Source organism: Astyanax mexicanus, chromosome 1 (genome assembly GCF_023375975.1).
Source record: "Astyanax mexicanus isolate ESR-SI-001 chromosome 1, AstMex3_surface, whole genome shotgun sequence".
Lineage (NCBI taxonomy): Eukaryota > Metazoa > Chordata > Actinopteri > Characiformes > Acestrorhamphidae > Astyanax > Astyanax mexicanus.
Window position 1 is genome coordinate 71,630,104 of NC_064408.1, and position 17,200 is coordinate 71,647,303.

Genomic DNA, 17,200 nt, shown 5'->3' on the forward strand with positions numbered 1-17,200 from the left:
TACGTTGAATCACTTCTGTTAAAAATCCTTGTATTTTTAATATCTGTTTGTTGTTTCCAGTATTGTGCAGCCCTACCTTAAACTCATTTTGTCCTTTAGTCAACATATACTGTACAAACTGAACTGTGTGGCAATACATTGTATCCATATAAAAATCCTGTAACTTTACAGGAAAAACCTTCTTCACTTTTAAGTGAACGCATAAAGATTTTATTGCAAGTAATATTGTAATTTGACAATGTAAAAAAACAACTCAAATTACATCAAAAAGTAAAAAGACAAAATGCAATCAAACCCCTGGCAAAGATATTCAAAGGCATAGAATAAAAAAGTAGTCAAAGTCTTTGACCAAAAGAATGGTGTCAGTGTGCATGGATGTGTTTATGACAGCAGGTTTTCGACACTCACACTGCCTTGCCCTTTCATTCACTCACACACGCTCACACACACACAAGCATACTGCACCGGCGGTCCTCACCCCTGAAGGGTTCATCTGGCACCCATCAGAGTCTATTAAACACATAAACACATTAATAACGCATAGACTGTGCTGAACTAATATCTGCCACATATTCAGCTTGGGTTGAGGCCCCTGTAGACAGACAAGGCCTAGAGAGAAGGCCTAAATGAACAGTGTCAGTATTAGGACATGGTGGCCTGTAACATAATGAGCAAACAATATTTTGACTGAAAATGAATCTTTTTGTAGAAAAACATGCACACGCTGTTTCTAAATCACACATAAATGCTCGAAAGCATAACAGATATAATTGGCAACAAGTGAATCATTAGAAGTGCTCTCTCAGGTGCTTGCTCTGTGCACTTTTTCGGACAGCACACTGTTAGCATTGTCTGGCCCGGTGAGCTGGGCCTCTTCCTTAATTGCCCTCTCATTAACACCAATTGGAGGTTTAATGATGCAGAATCCCAGTGTTAAGGAAGTGCTGAAATACGACATTATAACGAGGGCACATGTGCCTTCCAAACCCAGTGATCACCACCAGTGACCCGCTATAATACAACCTTCTCCTTTCTGACCACTTCTTCATCATCTATGCCTAATTAGTCCTAGTGACTTCATTTGATTAGAGCAACACAGCAGGGTTTGGACATCTGCTGCTTCTGAAAACAGTAGTATGTGGTCGCAACTGATGGCTGCTGAAAACCTGGCTCTTAGAAATGTGGCCATTCTCTGCCAGGAAAATACAATCCAGTGTAAGGGGTGTCTGAAGTGGCTATGAGTGTAAAAAGTTGAAAACTTGAGTTCTGAACGTATGTCAATGTCCTCTGAACTTCTCATCTGTTATCAGTCACAATAACATGGAAGTCGACGGCCTCTCAAAACTACACTTCAAGATGGGGCAGATGCATAGGAAGTCTTCAACATCAAAGAAAAGTTCCTCAATTGCTAGGGGCCTGTTTTAATACGATGAAGAATCAAGACCATACTGCCAGTGCGCCCAAATGCTTTCAAATACCAGTACCATATGTGTTCATTGAGAGTGCAGTAAGAGAGAGGCAAGGGGAGAGAAATGTTGCTTGCGATGTGATAGGGTTGATTCCTAAGCCAAGATGAGAGTATATATTTTTTTCGAGATAAAATAAAACAGCTGCTCTCCAGACCAGTCGGCACTGAGAGCTGCAGTCAAGTCCTTTTTCTCCCACTATATTTTATAAGGCCTGTTAAAACGAGCTGATGTTAGCACAATGGCACCCCAGTGGAGCCTCTGTGCAGTCTACTCCCACACCTACACTGACAACAACATTTTAAAGGTGAATTACACTGATTTTTCTACACTTCTGCATAACTAAATCCTTAAAATGTAAACAAAGTTGTTCAGTATGGACGAATGTAAAACGTGCCACTGCAGAAAATCTTGTAGAGTCAAAAATGTTCACAGTGGTGATAGAAACCAGATGTCCAACACAATTTTGCCTCCAAATGCTTCATTATGGAAAGTTAATATATAAAAAATGTGAATATTCTGCCTGATGCTCAAGACATTGTTTTACAACAGTTTTTTTTACAATAGTAAAGTTTGGGGCCAATATGTCCATGTCTCCATTTTTTATCTGCATGTTCTGGTCAGTGTGGGTTATACTGGATTATCCTGGGCCATCACAGGGTAATGAAAGATGTGTTAAAAAAATAATAATTTGCCTAAAGTACAATATCCGTGTAATGCCAGACATGGGCTAGAGGGCCATGCTTGCATTGACGGCTTCTGAGTGGCCTTATTGGCTTTGTTTACATCTTATTGATTTGAATCATGGACAAAATAAAAAAAGGACAAAATTATTTTTGCAAGGTCACAATGATGGAATGGTCAAATAACTCATGATGAATACTGTTAAAACTTAACTCTAATATTGTGCTTTATTTTGTCCAAATAAATGTGGAATAAGAATCTGTAAAGTAAAGCTGTTATTCTTTCTTCAGCACTCCACTAAAAACTCTTCCGTTAAGGGAGTTCTAACTGCCAGGCAATCATTTCCTGGTACTTGGAAAACAACAACAAACTTCAGCGCCTGATTGAATGAATTTCATAATAGAAATAGTTTATGCTAAGTTCAAGGGAAATTATCATAATAATTGTCAGTGTTAATGGACCGTTTGCTACAGGTGCAGTGTATAGAGATTAGGCTGAAAAATGTCTTGTGTATAAGTGTTCCGCTCAAAGACTTTAAGGACATTTCAGCATGTCCAGACTTCCATTTCTCCTTTCTCTCATTTCTATATTCCCTTTATATTAGTTTATTAGTAGTAGTTAGATAATACATTACTAGATATTAGAACTAAGTAATAAGCCTTCACATTAATGGGTTAATCTTTAGTCATTAAACTTTAAGTCATTAAACAGTATAGTGGGTAGTTATTTATAATACCTTTCAGCCAATGTTAAAGAATTCAATATCTGACAATCTAAACCACCAAGACACAGATGGTGTAGGACTGAAAAGGTATACAAATTTAACTTCCACAAGCATGTAATGAAGCAGAACCACAGTGCAAGAGGAAGGTGTGTGTGTGTGTGAGAGGACAGAACGCAGAGATGTGGTTAGAGGAAGCAGTGTGTAATATTGAGGGTCACTCACTCCTTGGCTCGCGCGGTCCGTCCACGGTCACCTTAATGGCTCTGTGGTAAGTGGCCACTTGCGGTGGATTTGTGAACACTGTAATCGTCAGGGTGAAGCTCTTTCCTGTGCAAACAAAAAACATTTATGAGCCTAGCTGCTGACAGGAAAAGCTACCATACATTTTGCATTGCTAAATTAGCCGCTACCAATGGAAGCAGCGATATAAAGCTGGATTTATGCTCAATTAAAACTCTATTTCTTCATTTGGGAGAACCCCAAGTCTAGACCTTCATACTTCTGATGAGGGAGGCTAGGGAAGAAGGGCAGCCTAACTATGGATTAAACAGCATTACAGAGTGGCTTTCACATCAGCAAGCTTGGCTCATCAGTCAACTTCCCTAAACAAGCACCCCAGACAAACTGTAGTCTTGTGGGGTTTCAGAAGGGAACGCAGAAGATTAACATGCTGGTCTAACGCTTCTTTCTCAGAAGTGGTATTTATTGGTTGGTTGAGGAGAGAGGAAGAAGTGGGTGGAATGCCATGGCAATGCTGAGACACATTTGGCACAGCACCTGCAATCATAACACCAGCTCTGAGCACAGTTACTGCACTGCAATCTCAGACATCTGTCTTCAGATGATGAAAAACACTGTGCCTCTACAGTTGTCAAATTTGAATTAGACAGTATTTTTTTATTTTCACTCTGGCTTAAAGGTCCTGTTTATTACTTAAATCCAATACACTTTTTGTAAAACTAAGTTTCCTCTTGGTTAACATTATTCAAGCCAATCAAAAACCATCGATCAGTACAAGGCGTCCGAGAGCTGATGTATCGGAACCAAGTCACTGCCCTTTTCTCCGAGTGCACTGTGATGCTACTCGGCAATGCTGCATCAGCAGCAGTTTAAAAAAGAGGCGGTGGCTGACTTCACATGTGTCGGAGGAGGCATGTGCTAGTCTTCACCATCCTGGTGTGTTGGGGCATTACTAGTGATAGGGGTAGTCCTAATGAGTGGGTTGGGTAAATGGCCATGTAAACTGGGGAGAAAATGGGGAAAAATTAAGAAAAACAGAGGCATGTGGGCTTGTACACAGTCCATGTGTAACCTACACAAACATGACCTTCATGGAAGAGTCATCAGACGCAAACCCTTCCTGCAGCCTTACCACATAATTTATGGACAGAAGATTTTAAAAGAACAGCTAAACAATCCTGATGCATAATAAAAAGTGCTTCAGTGAGACAGATAACCTGAAGCAAAAAAAGAAGGTCCTACATAATATACAATAACATGCCACGTGGGTGCGGTGACCTATGGGATTTGTGTGTGAGGCATCCTGCACTGAATCTGGATTAAATTAAAAAATTATGCATTGATAATTCTAGCCAGACACTGCCAGCCACGATAATTACCAAGTAATGAGCTCACCACTGTGGGTGGAAATGCCTTCTATTATATTTATAATATACTGCTAGCCCATGACTTTTAGCATGACTGTGTAATTGCAGTAAGAGTGTAGAGCTTTCCAGATTTGTCACTTTTTTTTTTTAATTGATATTTTCATCCTATAACAGAAATTACTATCTTAGCCGTCTAAAAAGATCAATTCATACTAAAGCCTCAGAAGTGAACAGATATCAGAAGTAGACTATTTGGCATTTATAACTTTAAGTAACTTTTTTACATTTTAAATAAAATAATTTTCTTACTATCAAGTCTAGTCCACTGAATCTAAATCACTATATCAGACTGTTGTCTGACAAAACTGTCTCAGCTTGATTGATTTTCATAGGTTATTCTCATTTTAATTCATACTGTGCATTCCTCACTTATTGATGCCCTTTTATTACATTAACGAGACGTAAATCACCAGTATGTGACAGACAGTGCTCTAGCATTCCTCTTGGCCCAGTAAGGAATGCACACAAACCTGCAACTTGTCATTGCCGCTGCTGTGATGTGGTTTTGCAGCAGGGTTGACTCGTAACTGATATGGTAAGTAAACTCACTAGCTTTATTATTCAGAGAATGTCATGTGTCCCCATGTGATAGCACGAGCCCTTTACACATCCTCCCCAGAGAAATGCTTAGATGCAGGATGTGTACTGGCACGGGACAGGTGTAGGCAGTCGCAAAGATATATAAATAGAAATTAAAAACTACAAAAGTACAGTGCACACTTATTCTGTAAACCCCTCTTATCTTGTGTCAACAAAGTATCCATCACATAATCTAATCTACTTACACATCCTCTTGTGTAAACATCAGTAAATACGCATTAAGTGGATCAGACCTGATAATTACCCACAGGAGACAACCTGGCTTTACCCTAGTAAACTCTGATGACAGCTCAATGATAGCTGTGCTGCTGCCAGCACAATGCTGCCAAGAGTCTGACAGTAAAAGACTTTCATGATTGTGAAAATTAATGATCTAAAAAGATTAAACTTAATGTTTGGAATGTTGCCAAATCATGAATGAATGGAAGAAGGTTTACTAACCTCTTCCACTACGGCCCACAAAGCGCAGGTCATTGAAGCGGGCTACCTGGTTCTTCATTACACCTGAGGCATTCCGCAGCTCAGCTGAGTAATTTTCATCATTTCCAGCCATCACTGTGACCACTGTACCATCAGGAACCTCTCCCAGAGCGACTACCTGCAGAGAGACAGCAATAAATGCAGTGATGAACACTTTCAAAGAAAAGTATGTCACAATGCATATTTTGACATGCAGACAAATCAGCTATAGAAGATTCTTAAAAACTACAAATACTTAATTTCATACATAGGAGGTTTTGCTGCATATCAACCAATTTAAACAGGATTTTTACACTCTACACTTTAATGAAATGTACATTTGGATGAGTGTTTAGATTGATGATATCCTTAATATGTTTATTAAAATATATTGTCATTACGACAAATAATTTATTCCAACACAATAAAATATGGATGTATTGACCAGTTCTACATTAGATCATGTAATCTAGTAGGACTCTGTATTTGCACTATGTATCACAATGTATTGCAATACTCATATATATGCAAGATCATCACCTGTGAATATATATGATGTCAATACTGTGAATATATAATGGGGGATTTAGTGACCAAGACCAAGTTTGGGGTTAAACACAACATTAAGTGAACCATTTGTGCCAGCAATATTTATGTTTAAACTAATAATTAAAAACAATAGAAAAAATGTATACAGTATTGCAAAACAAAATATCATACTTATTGATCCTTTAAAATATTGGTATTTTCTTACATCAATACATTATAAAAAATGTAAACTACTTGTGTTATCAGACCATGAATTATGGACATAAGGACTATGGTGTTGCACTGCTCTAGTGTGCAGAGACACCTGCACAAAAATGACGTTAATGTGACGGTCACCTTTCCAGTGTCCTTCCTTCAACTGTTTTTTTTATTTTTTTTATTTCTAATCAGGCCACATACTTTTTTTGGCTGCAGTGGACTTAATAACATTTCAACATATTCTGTAAACTAACATCACATCATCTGTTTTTTTAAAGCTCAAAATCCACAATGGATTACCTTAGCAAGGTACCCCAAACCAAGCAACATTTAAAATCTGTGAAAAGGCCTCATGAGCAAAAATGACCAAGAATATTTTTTTTACTGGAGGCCTTTTGGAAGAATATGTAAAAAAATCCCCCAAACTAGAAGGAAAAGAAGGAAACGCTTGGCTGGCAACAGAAACCTGTAAAACAAACAAGCTAACCAATAAACTAGTAATGCTTTTTATATAGTATACTTAATACTTTTATATAGTTTATATTTTTTCTTATGTGCAAATCAATGTAAAAAAAACAGGAGATTTTCATTATTTACTTTTTTATTTATAATGCTGGAATTTGTGTGCTTCAGCATATGAAAAGATTTGATTTAAATTTGATATAGATTTGATATAAATATATACATAATTATACATCAGTTACTTTTTATGTTATTTTTAAGTAAGATTACTTGCAGACATGCAGTGTACGTTAGGCTAGTCACGTGGAAGATATTTCAGATTTCTGTGCATGTTTAATAAAGATTTAACAGTGCATGCCCAACATTATTAATGTGGAAAATTAAATATGATCTAAATGTATGGCACATGTTACAGCAGAGTAAGTGATGAAATGTCCCATCTCTGATTTGCATTTGTGGTCCTATTTTAATAGCAAAAGCAATTTCTCAAACAGGATTAGAGAGATTAGATGTCACAGATCATGAGGAGAAACATGTGTAGAGCCTGCTTACAGGCTGCTCCTCCAGCACCAGATAGGATCTTTTAAATTCGACAAACAAAAATGCTGCTGTTTTGTGGTAAATAAAACCTCAAATGAAATTTAATAATTATGACTAAAAAAAATAAAAACATTCTCCATAAGAGAAGCTCACATTCACACAAAAAGAAAACACAAATATCTGTTGAATTAGGCGCCGTTTTTGCTTCTTCTCCAGGCGGAAATATTAAGTCATTATTATAAGTCATTAAAGTGCTACAGATTTAGAGAGTAATATGCGGTTATTAATATGCGGTTAATTAGCTAACGCTAGCTGTCTGAAGGTCAGATGACGGAGAGAGCTGCTGAAGGATTTTACCACAGAATTTAAACGCGTCCGAAATCAATCTCAGGTTAGCTGTAATAATATATAAACACTGTAACAAACCTAAAACAGCGTCTATAAAACAGTTAAGCTGATACATTTCTTCAAACAATATGATTTTATATAACTATTAACTAGCGTTATGTAACTTAGCCGTTAATTTTGCTGTAGTTTAAATCAATACGCTAAAGGTAGGTCAGATAGTGTGAGTCCTGTAGTTAAACTACCAGACCGACCGTTAAAAACACTAACCTACATTACTTTAAATGACACACGTTTAAGTCCGTTGCTCTTGGTGTAAATTATTAGTTAAATATTGTTTAAAACGCTGTAAATCTTACCTTAAAGGCGACGGGTAAGGTTTTGTTGCACCTCCAGTGGGAGGGCAGCACGGAGCAGAGGAAGTTGGGGCTGTCAGTGCGGACCAGCTCGGCCGGGTGGTCGGCGATGATCTCCGCCATGGAGCGGTTGTCCGCGGGACGGAGCCTCGGTCCCGACGCGTCCTGCTTCCCCGCGACCGGGGTCCCCTCGTTCATCTTCACCGGCACCGGCTGCAGACTGCTGGACGGGGGGCTGAACCTCCGGCTGGCGCTGGGATCTACGGGAATGCGCATCACAGCAGCCCAGAGTGAGCGGAAAGCAGGTAAGAGACCCGGGGGGGAAATCAGGTAAAGGACCAGGCTAAACCCTGCGCTGCTCTTCCGCGGCGCGGCCGAGGACCGACTGAGAACCGGGCTGTGTGGATAAAGCAGCGGTTCAGCTGCCGCCGCGCCAGTCAGACTCAGTCAGCCTCAAATGAGCTTCGGAAGTGCTGCGGGTGTCGAAACACACACTCACACACACACACACTTAGCTAACTCACTCACTCACCCTCTCTCGCTCACACTCACTTATACACACACTCTCTACACTTAAGACCACGAAGCCTCCACTCTTAACTAATGCTCTTTTTCGTGTATTAACAATACATATCCAAACACTTGTAAAGTTGCTTCTCACAGAATAAAAATGTTTCCTATTTTAAATAATATAAATAAATGTCTGATTTATATGTTTATTCAAATCAGACCTCTCCTTGAGTACAGAATATAATAAGCATATTATTTTAACAGTAGAAAGCTCCTGGTGGATCATGTAGTTAGCTAGGTAACTAGTTAGCCTGCAGTCCTGTTGCTAATGCTAGCTAGGTAAAGGGAGAACTTTGGTTAATGTGAAAAATGATAACAAGTACAAACTTTTGCGAATAGCCCACTTCACTCAAAGCTTTCAGAAATACAGCGTGTTTAGCCAATGCTAGTATTACAATGCTAGCAGTAGGGGCACAACATTGCCTACTCAATGAAATTACTATTTTCATACCAGTAACAAGCGCAAAGTGGAAATGCATACATTCAAGCTGTCAATATCTCTAGTTATGATATTCATGTATTTCATCAGAATTCATTTTGCAATCTGTTCCCACTCAGGACTTCAAGATGGCAGCGCCCGAATAACTAATTGAAGGTGCTGGGTAGATAAACAGTGTTTTTATACACTACCTGTGCACTTCAAGGTTCTCAATTCTCATTGGTGGAATTTTAAGGTCCCTTAAAATTCCACCAATGAGAGGTGTGGCTGGTTAATGGTGTAAAAATAGCTATTTCATTGCATGGGCAATGCTATGCCCCTATTTCTGTTATTGTAAGCACTGTTTTTCTGAATGCTGGAGGCGAACAGTTGGGATATTTGACAAACGTTCATACTTGTTACACTTGCCTTCTCTGTCCTCAGGTCAGGTTAAACAGGTAGCTCACTATAAGCTAGAAGTGGGCAACATGACATTTTTTATATTGCGATATTTTTCCTATCGTATCGATAACATAGTTTTTAAGAAAATTGGGGGACGACATTAGTGCTTAAGGAACACTGACCCAACTGTATGTTTTATTAAAAGTGTAATTAGTCCAGTGAAGGATATAACAGGAAAAATCACATTTTACGGATCTGTTGCATTCTGACTGAGATCAGGTGTATCAAGATAAATATTATATATCGTAAAACTGTTTTAAATGTTGCGATATAATATTTTTACCATATAGCCCAGGCCTTCTATAAACTCACTAGAAAGCAGGAGCCTGCGGTTGGTGAAATAATAATTATAATAAAAAAGCCTACAGAAGGCTTTGGAGAGTTTTTTTTGTTGCCTCCAGTGTGGTTAGGCTTTGAAGGCAGAAGTTTCTGTGCTTTGCTCTTTTTGTGGGTTAGTTAGCTAGCTACAGTTGCACTCCAGGCCCTCATCAACCTGATGGCACTTCAACACTTGGTGCCTGAAGTCACAGGAAGACTAATGCAGAAACGGCAAATATACAATGACAGTCTGACTCGAGGCTAATGTTAGAAGGCAGTGTCACATTTCTGTAAGGATATATCAAATATCCTGCCCCTAATTAGCTGTTGGGTTTATTAATTGCCCGTCCGACTGCTGAGAATGAGCATCACTCAAATTTGAGGTTGCACATACACGGATCAACTATGACATGAAACCACAAGTGTAATATTTTTCTTATCCACTTTGTGTGGTCAAAACAGTAGTAACCTCTTAAGGTGCCATGGACTCAACAAGACCTCTGAAGGTCAAAAATCATAATGCAAGACAGCACAGGACATTTACATTCTACATTTTAAGTAGTGTAAGTTTTGAGGGGGGCATCAATATCACAACAATAAGTCCATGACCTTGTCAGCAGTCAGTGTTGTGGAGTATTTTGTTTTGGATTAATGTACCACTGCAAAATGGGAACTACCTACAAGATTTGCTTTTTTAGAGACACTTTGACTCCGATATACAGCATATTACAGTTTGGCTCTTTCCAAAGGTGCTTAGTTCCAAGCATTTCTTGCTTCCAACACATCAAATTTAAAGGCTGACATTGCTTGCTGCCTGTTGATTAATATACCTGTTTGACAGGTGACACTGTAACAAAATTATTATATTATTATTAAATTATTAAAATTATTATATATCATGTCAGTGGTTTTAATGTTATGGCTGTTAATGTTATTGCTGCAGAGATTACACTTACCACATTTTTTATGCCTGATATATTTACAATATATCTACAAAGCATGATTTAACAAAAAGACAGTTTGGTTATGTTCTTGATATGGGTCCTCGCAAGTAACATTTCATTTATATAAAAAACACAGCACACAGAGAATATACAACAGGTAAGTGGCCTAAAAGCATACAATGTATGAAGTATAAATATAGTGAACACTTTGTAGGCTTGAAAGCTTCAGTCCAAACATTTCTCATAATATTGACTGAAAAAGTGTCTTGAATTTGTCTATCTGCAAGCTCAGTAAAGTTGCATATTCTAATGTGATATTTATGTCTTAATGCAAAAAAATTGCTTAAGTACATAAAATAAATTAAACTAATGATTGGCATTACCTTGTGCAGTTAAACCCAATTCATCACATTTATTTTATCTGCCCGATTTTTAAAGCAGTGTGTATTGTTTTAGCTTCAGGAGTAGACAAAATAAGCTTTATCAGATTGTGTTGAGTGCTTTTAAATTTCAAAAAAATTACTTTTAGAATGTATGAAAAAATAGTGGAAATATTATATGAATTTGTCCGTTTTACAGATGTAATGAGATGAGTTTGACAAAGTTTTAATATTGTAAAATGCTAGCGTTTAATTAGTTAACTTCTCATTTCTACTTCTTACTTTGCAGTTCATGTTAACAAATAATTAAACATTTTTTTCTGTATGGGCTCTATATAGACATATCAGCAAATCCAGACAGACAGTTTAGAACACTCAGTGGGAGTAAAACAGTAAAAGATGATACAGTGACAGGACAACAATAGTGAATTTGGCCTGCTTGATTTATCTCAATGATACTGTAGATGGCAATCTCTCTCCTCCTTAGAATGAAGTCCCCTCATGATCTATTTCACACACCTCAGCTGTTAATTAGACTGACTAGCCCAAATGCAATATGTACATTTAGCATTTAAATTAGGGTGCAAATTCACTTTAGAGCTCCTAACGGAGATTCTTAACATTTACTTAATTTCACATAGACCGTTAGAGAACGCACTGAGCATAATCCCTACAGCCGCAGCCGTCAGGTTAGATTTCCTCAGCAGAGAGCTGAAAGATGACATGGAATTCCAGCCTTTACAGGCACAGGATTTAGGAGGCCACAGTGACTACATTATATGTTTTAACCCCTTTGAACCCTGGTTTATAATCTGGTCGTGAAACATATTATTCAATAACTGTTATGGATTATTTGGTAACTGATGTGAAATTAATTTATTTGTTATGAGCTGTGAGAGTGAATAACTAAAGTATGGGTCATCACACAGAATTTTAAGGGAAATGTTTAAGGGAAATTTACTCTCTGACCCCCTAATCCAGAGCAGTTTGATAGATCAATATATATTTGTATAAATCTGTGTGGACAGATACAGTCTGTTTTATGGCAAAATAATCCCAAAGGAATCCCCAAAAAACAAACAAACTTTTTCAGATAATCCACATTACATATAATAAATAAAATATAATTCAGAAGAGTTGAGTAACTGGTGGTTTTAAATAGTGAATAAAATGTCTATATTTGCAATACAGATCTGCTTTCTATCACAACCACTGTAAAGTTAAAATAATCTCTAAGTATTTTATATAATGGGCAACAGAGAAAATACTTAATGACTCTGTTTACTTCTTAACAAATAATACTAATATATAAAATTCCTCTTTAGAGGACTTGTATTTTTTGTTCCTGTAACATAAGACTAACTCATTGTTTTCCACTAAATTAATGAATAATAAGCATATTATAGTCATAGCAATTCACAGGTTACTGTATAATCCATTTTTAACTAGGAACAGTCGGTCTGTATTGATGAAAGATCCTTACATGTACTGTGTGGTGTGTGTGTGTCTGTCTGTCTTAGGATGTGGGAGGGATAGAAAAAGTCTCGCACACACATATGGCACATCGTTATGATGGAGGGGGAAAAAGAGGCCTATTGAATTACGCCGTCTCTCTTTCTGCCCAGAACATCAAAAATCTGGACCAGTTTGGCCAACATTTAAAAGATGAACTTTAAATTTATGGCGAGATAAATCAGTACACGTGTAATTAAAGTCGTAATGGTATTAAACATATCCATGCTAAAATTGCACTGCATATTATTCAAACAGTCTGGGGGCTCAGGTTTGCCTGCTTATTGCTTTCTCCATCATTTAGTCGTTTGGGGGCAAGAAGAGCAGTCGAATGCCTAGTGGAAAAAGTTGTAGTTTAATGTGGCTGCTTCTAGAATGGTGCAGCTAGCCATCACTCACCGGAATGCTTACTTGCTGCTGAATGTGATTTATCTTTATAAATGTGCTAGTATCGTGACAATCAAAAAAAGCAATGGTGCAAATAAAAGTTAATAGCAGGAACAGAGAGGCTGTCAACATGGCCAAACAGAGCTGTGTGTTAAGTCATACACAAAGAGATATCAAAGAGAATTTGTCACATCTGAATCCACTTTTCTGTACAGTATGGGCGCCATCTGCCAGCAATATCGGTGCGGGGTGTACGCACTTAATTTCAATCATTCACTGTGCCTCGAGACCAGGGGCTCTGCCCACTCCTTTTGGGCTGGCCGTTTGATGTTCTAATGAGCCGCGAGCAGCCCACACAGCTGGCTGGCTAGGATGTGCCACAGAGGCGAGGGGTTGAAGCTGTTGAGCATGAGCAAAGGACACAGGCTTACTGTTCACTGTTCATCACTTGTTTTTTTTTTTTTTGGAGGGGGAGTTTTAAACCCTCACATCTGAGTGAATCTGCCTCAAAAACGGAAACATAAATGGATGATGTGATATGCTTAGTTTGCACGTATAGAGTACAAGAGGCTGGATCCCATTCCGACATGGGAATCTGATGTTGGCGTGATAAAACTCGAGCTGCAGATGACAGTATGATCTAGTGTGGCCAGCTCATCAAACAGGCATGGTCTGAGTGAAACTCATAGTCATCACAGTAGGTTCAGACACAGCCACACTCCCCCCCCCCTCCCCAACAGTGATCCACACCTTATTATAAGCGATGACACGAGACAAAGAAGCCATTGTTGACTGGTAATATAAACAAAAGGAGACACTGAGCTCCAGGGCTGTAATGATATCCAAATGACTCCAATTGAGATTCATAAAGCCTTGGGATTATGTAACGTGCTACATGAGTGTTTTTCTGTGTGTTTCCCTTTTTTTTCTCTCTCTCTCTCGTCCTGCGTTCTTTCGTCGGTCTGGAGGAAAAATACAGCCACTTAAGTCCGTGGATCAAGGCTCCATTTCACAGTGGTGCATTTTTTGAGACACTTAATTATGGCTTTATGTGTGGAGCATTTTGATGGGGCCACAGAACCTTCCAGTTTCAAACAGTTACTTTCCATCCTTGGCAGGCAAAAGAACATAGGGGAAGAGAGAGAGAGAAAGAAAGAGAAATGACATATACCCAGAAATCATATTTCTTACCTCATCAGGAAGACCTCCTCAACTCTTCTCAATCCTGAGATTTAATCTAAGCCCATAATTACTATTTGTTGCTGAATGGTTGGTGACATCATTCAAGGAGACAGCAATGCGGCCTAAAAGCCCAACTTGCCAAGATATGAACGAGTAAGGCAAAAGATCCGTCTACCCAAAAAATTACAACAAGAATGGCAGGGATGGCATTAGGGCACAGAAACGAGGCAGGGCAGGAGGGGGTAAACTCTGAGACGGGTGCGCTCTGTGTGCCTTCCTCTGGCTGTTTTGGATGAGAGTGGCGTGCGGCATGGCAGCCTCGTCTGGAAATCAGAGTGGAGATGGAGGCTTGCTGTGGTGGGCGGGTAAAGGGGGGCGGTGTGGGATGGTGGCGGGGGGATTTGGCTACAAAGGCAATTTCCTTTTTGCTCTTATTGGCATGACTGTCTGCCGCCTCCAGCCTTCGTGGAGGTCCTTAATTGAGATCACTTGTACTTAAAAATAGGAACAGAAAAGGAACTTATGTGGCTTGGGAAGGGGAAAAGAAATAAAGGGCGTTGATATGTGACGAAGGCTGCCATTAAACACCCATAACGACGGACTCCAGCATTAAAGGCTCGCTCTGCTCTCCGTCTGCTGCCGAGCTCACCAGGGTTTCAGATGTTTAGCGCCACCCTCACACGCTCGGAGCCAGTGTCCCTGTAGCTGTGGTAAATGAGTGATTGAAGGTCTTGAATCATTAGTTACTCATTAATGTCTGTGGAAGCTTGCACTGTCAGAACCTGTCATAGATTGTTAAAAACATTCTGGTATTGTTGTGAATGAGCACATTGAGATATTCTGTAAAAGCCTATTGTTTAAAAGCCTCACCTACATAGTACACTCACTCATACAGGGAAGCTGGACTGTTTAGACTTGAATGAATTATACTAGGACATGTCCAATACTGTTAGGATATAATATATAATGAGGATATTCTGATATTTTTTTAGGACAGGATGGACTGTTGTACGGAATGTTTAAATTTAATGTTTTTATATGTGAATTACCATAGATGAGACACTGTTCTTTGCTCAGTGGACAAATAAGAGAGATGCTTTAATGGAACAACTTCAATATATAATTTTATCTATTTATTTGTCAATAATAAAAGAAAAAAATGTAAAAGCTTTCTTTGTTTTTTTGTACAGTGGACTACACAGTGGCCTATTAGGTAGTGTGTGCTGTATAGCTGCAGTGGCAAAGGGTTGTAGGTTTAGTTATCAGTTCAGTCACTTTCCCCGATTAGTGTGGTTCTGGGCCTACAGCAACTCTGACCAGGAAGATTTGGATAAGAAGATGAATGGATGGATGTTTTTCACAATGTATTTGACTTGCGTTGGACGTGTACACTTTGCTGAGATGTACACCATTTGAAAAGTAATTTTTTTCTTGAGTAGGTGTACATTTCTTCGAAAAACTTCAGTTAGTCTAGATCACTGACATTAAAATTTCTTAATAATTCAATTCATTTCTGTTTAGGGCACCGAATGACAACTAAATAACTTTTTTTAATAAATATTTTGTGAAATTTGTTAACTGATTACCAGTATTAAATACCCCCATTATTAAATATAAAAAAAATCTAAAGAGGTACTACCAAAGGAAAAGTATGAATGAGAAATGGACAGCAGGCCCTCCTGAATGAAGACTGGGTGTCACTTTTTCACGAGAGTGTGTTTATTTTGGCCCAGAACAAGGCCCAAATTCCACCTAACACTTTCCCCTTCCTCTGTGGATTGCACCGGGCTACTTCCTCTCCGAAACTGCCTGGTTGGTTGAAAAATATTTATAGTACATGTGCAAGACATGCAGTTCTCATGTATCCACCGCCGTTCAGCTTTCAGGAGGAGAGGGGGAGATTTCACCTTGTCCCGGAGTAGATTGGGGATGATTTATTGGTGGTATAATGTGCCCCAAGTGATGGATCGAGGAACTGGACGACAACCCAAGCAGGCAGGTATCCAGAGCGTGACTCGCAGGGGAGTTATCGCCTATCACTGCTGACTTTACACAGCTCCTGTTCACTGCGCTTTACATTCTAGTGTTTGGCTTGAGGACAGCTCAGGCCCAGGTGCTTAAAAGTAAAAGAGAATGAATGAAAGAGGGAAACAGAGGAATATTACAGCAGTCGCAGTCACACTTGCCGGGCCGGAGCCAGAGCCTGAGCAAGACATGCAGAGCATCGCTCTTCCTGCACATAAACCCCAGACAGAGGGAAAGTATAATATAGCCATATAGCCATATGTGCACAGCAGTAGATTAAAAGAATTATTCCAGGATGTCAGAAGTCTGTGGAAGCAGGTGATTAGCTTGGCCACTGTTTTGACATTTCTAAGCGATAAAAATAAAGTTGCCAGTGTTTAGTAGAAATTTAATCATTCTCGTGGGGAAGAGGCCTGTCCAGTCTTCTATTCTTTTCATACCACGTCTAGGCTAGACTTAGTCATCATTACCAAAGTTTGGGGAAAAACAGTAATACAAGCCTAAAAGCTGTGGACAGTTTTCCCTTTAGTGCACACTGGTGAGAGTAAGCCCAATAGGGTAAGTCGGACAGGATGGAGGAAACGATGGTGAGCAAATGCTTCTTGAAGTACGTCGATACTGCCAAAGACATCATTTTAGGGTTTGGGAGCATGTCCTTTTTGATTTGACTCCAGCTTCCTAAAAAGGTATCCTCGCTCATGCCCATATAACATATGCCGCACTTAATCACACTCAAAATATATGTGGTCCTGAATGCGTAACGTAAAATAACTAATAGTACAGAATTTCAGTATTGAAATTATTTTATTTTTTGCTGAGGAGATAAGGATATTTTGCTATTCATAATTGATTTTATCTTATGGCTAGCCAAATAATAATAATAAAAAAATGCAAGTCATATTCTGATATAACTAATAATAATCCTTTTTGCTGACCTGTTATATCATTATAA

At 38.8% G+C, this 17,200-nt stretch overlaps 1 protein-coding gene across 3 annotated transcripts in view; it reads right to left on the bottom strand.

The window, feature by feature from the left end:
- Window positions 1–17,200, bottom strand: part of runx2b (RUNX family transcription factor 2b) — a 47,029-nt gene that overhangs the window by 18,017 nt on the left and 11,812 nt on the right. For all 3 annotated transcript variants that reach the window (XM_022686636.2, XM_007229717.3, XM_022686637.2), the window contains exons 2-4: window positions 8,054–8,310; window positions 5,583–5,739; window positions 3,097–3,201 (exon numbers count right to left, since the gene is read on the bottom strand). In XM_022686636.2, the coding sequence (XP_022542357.2) occupies window positions 3,097–3,201; window positions 5,583–5,739; window positions 8,054–8,310 (519 nt within the window). The remainder of the gene's footprint in view (window positions 1–3,096; window positions 3,202–5,582; window positions 5,740–8,053; window positions 8,311–17,200) is intronic.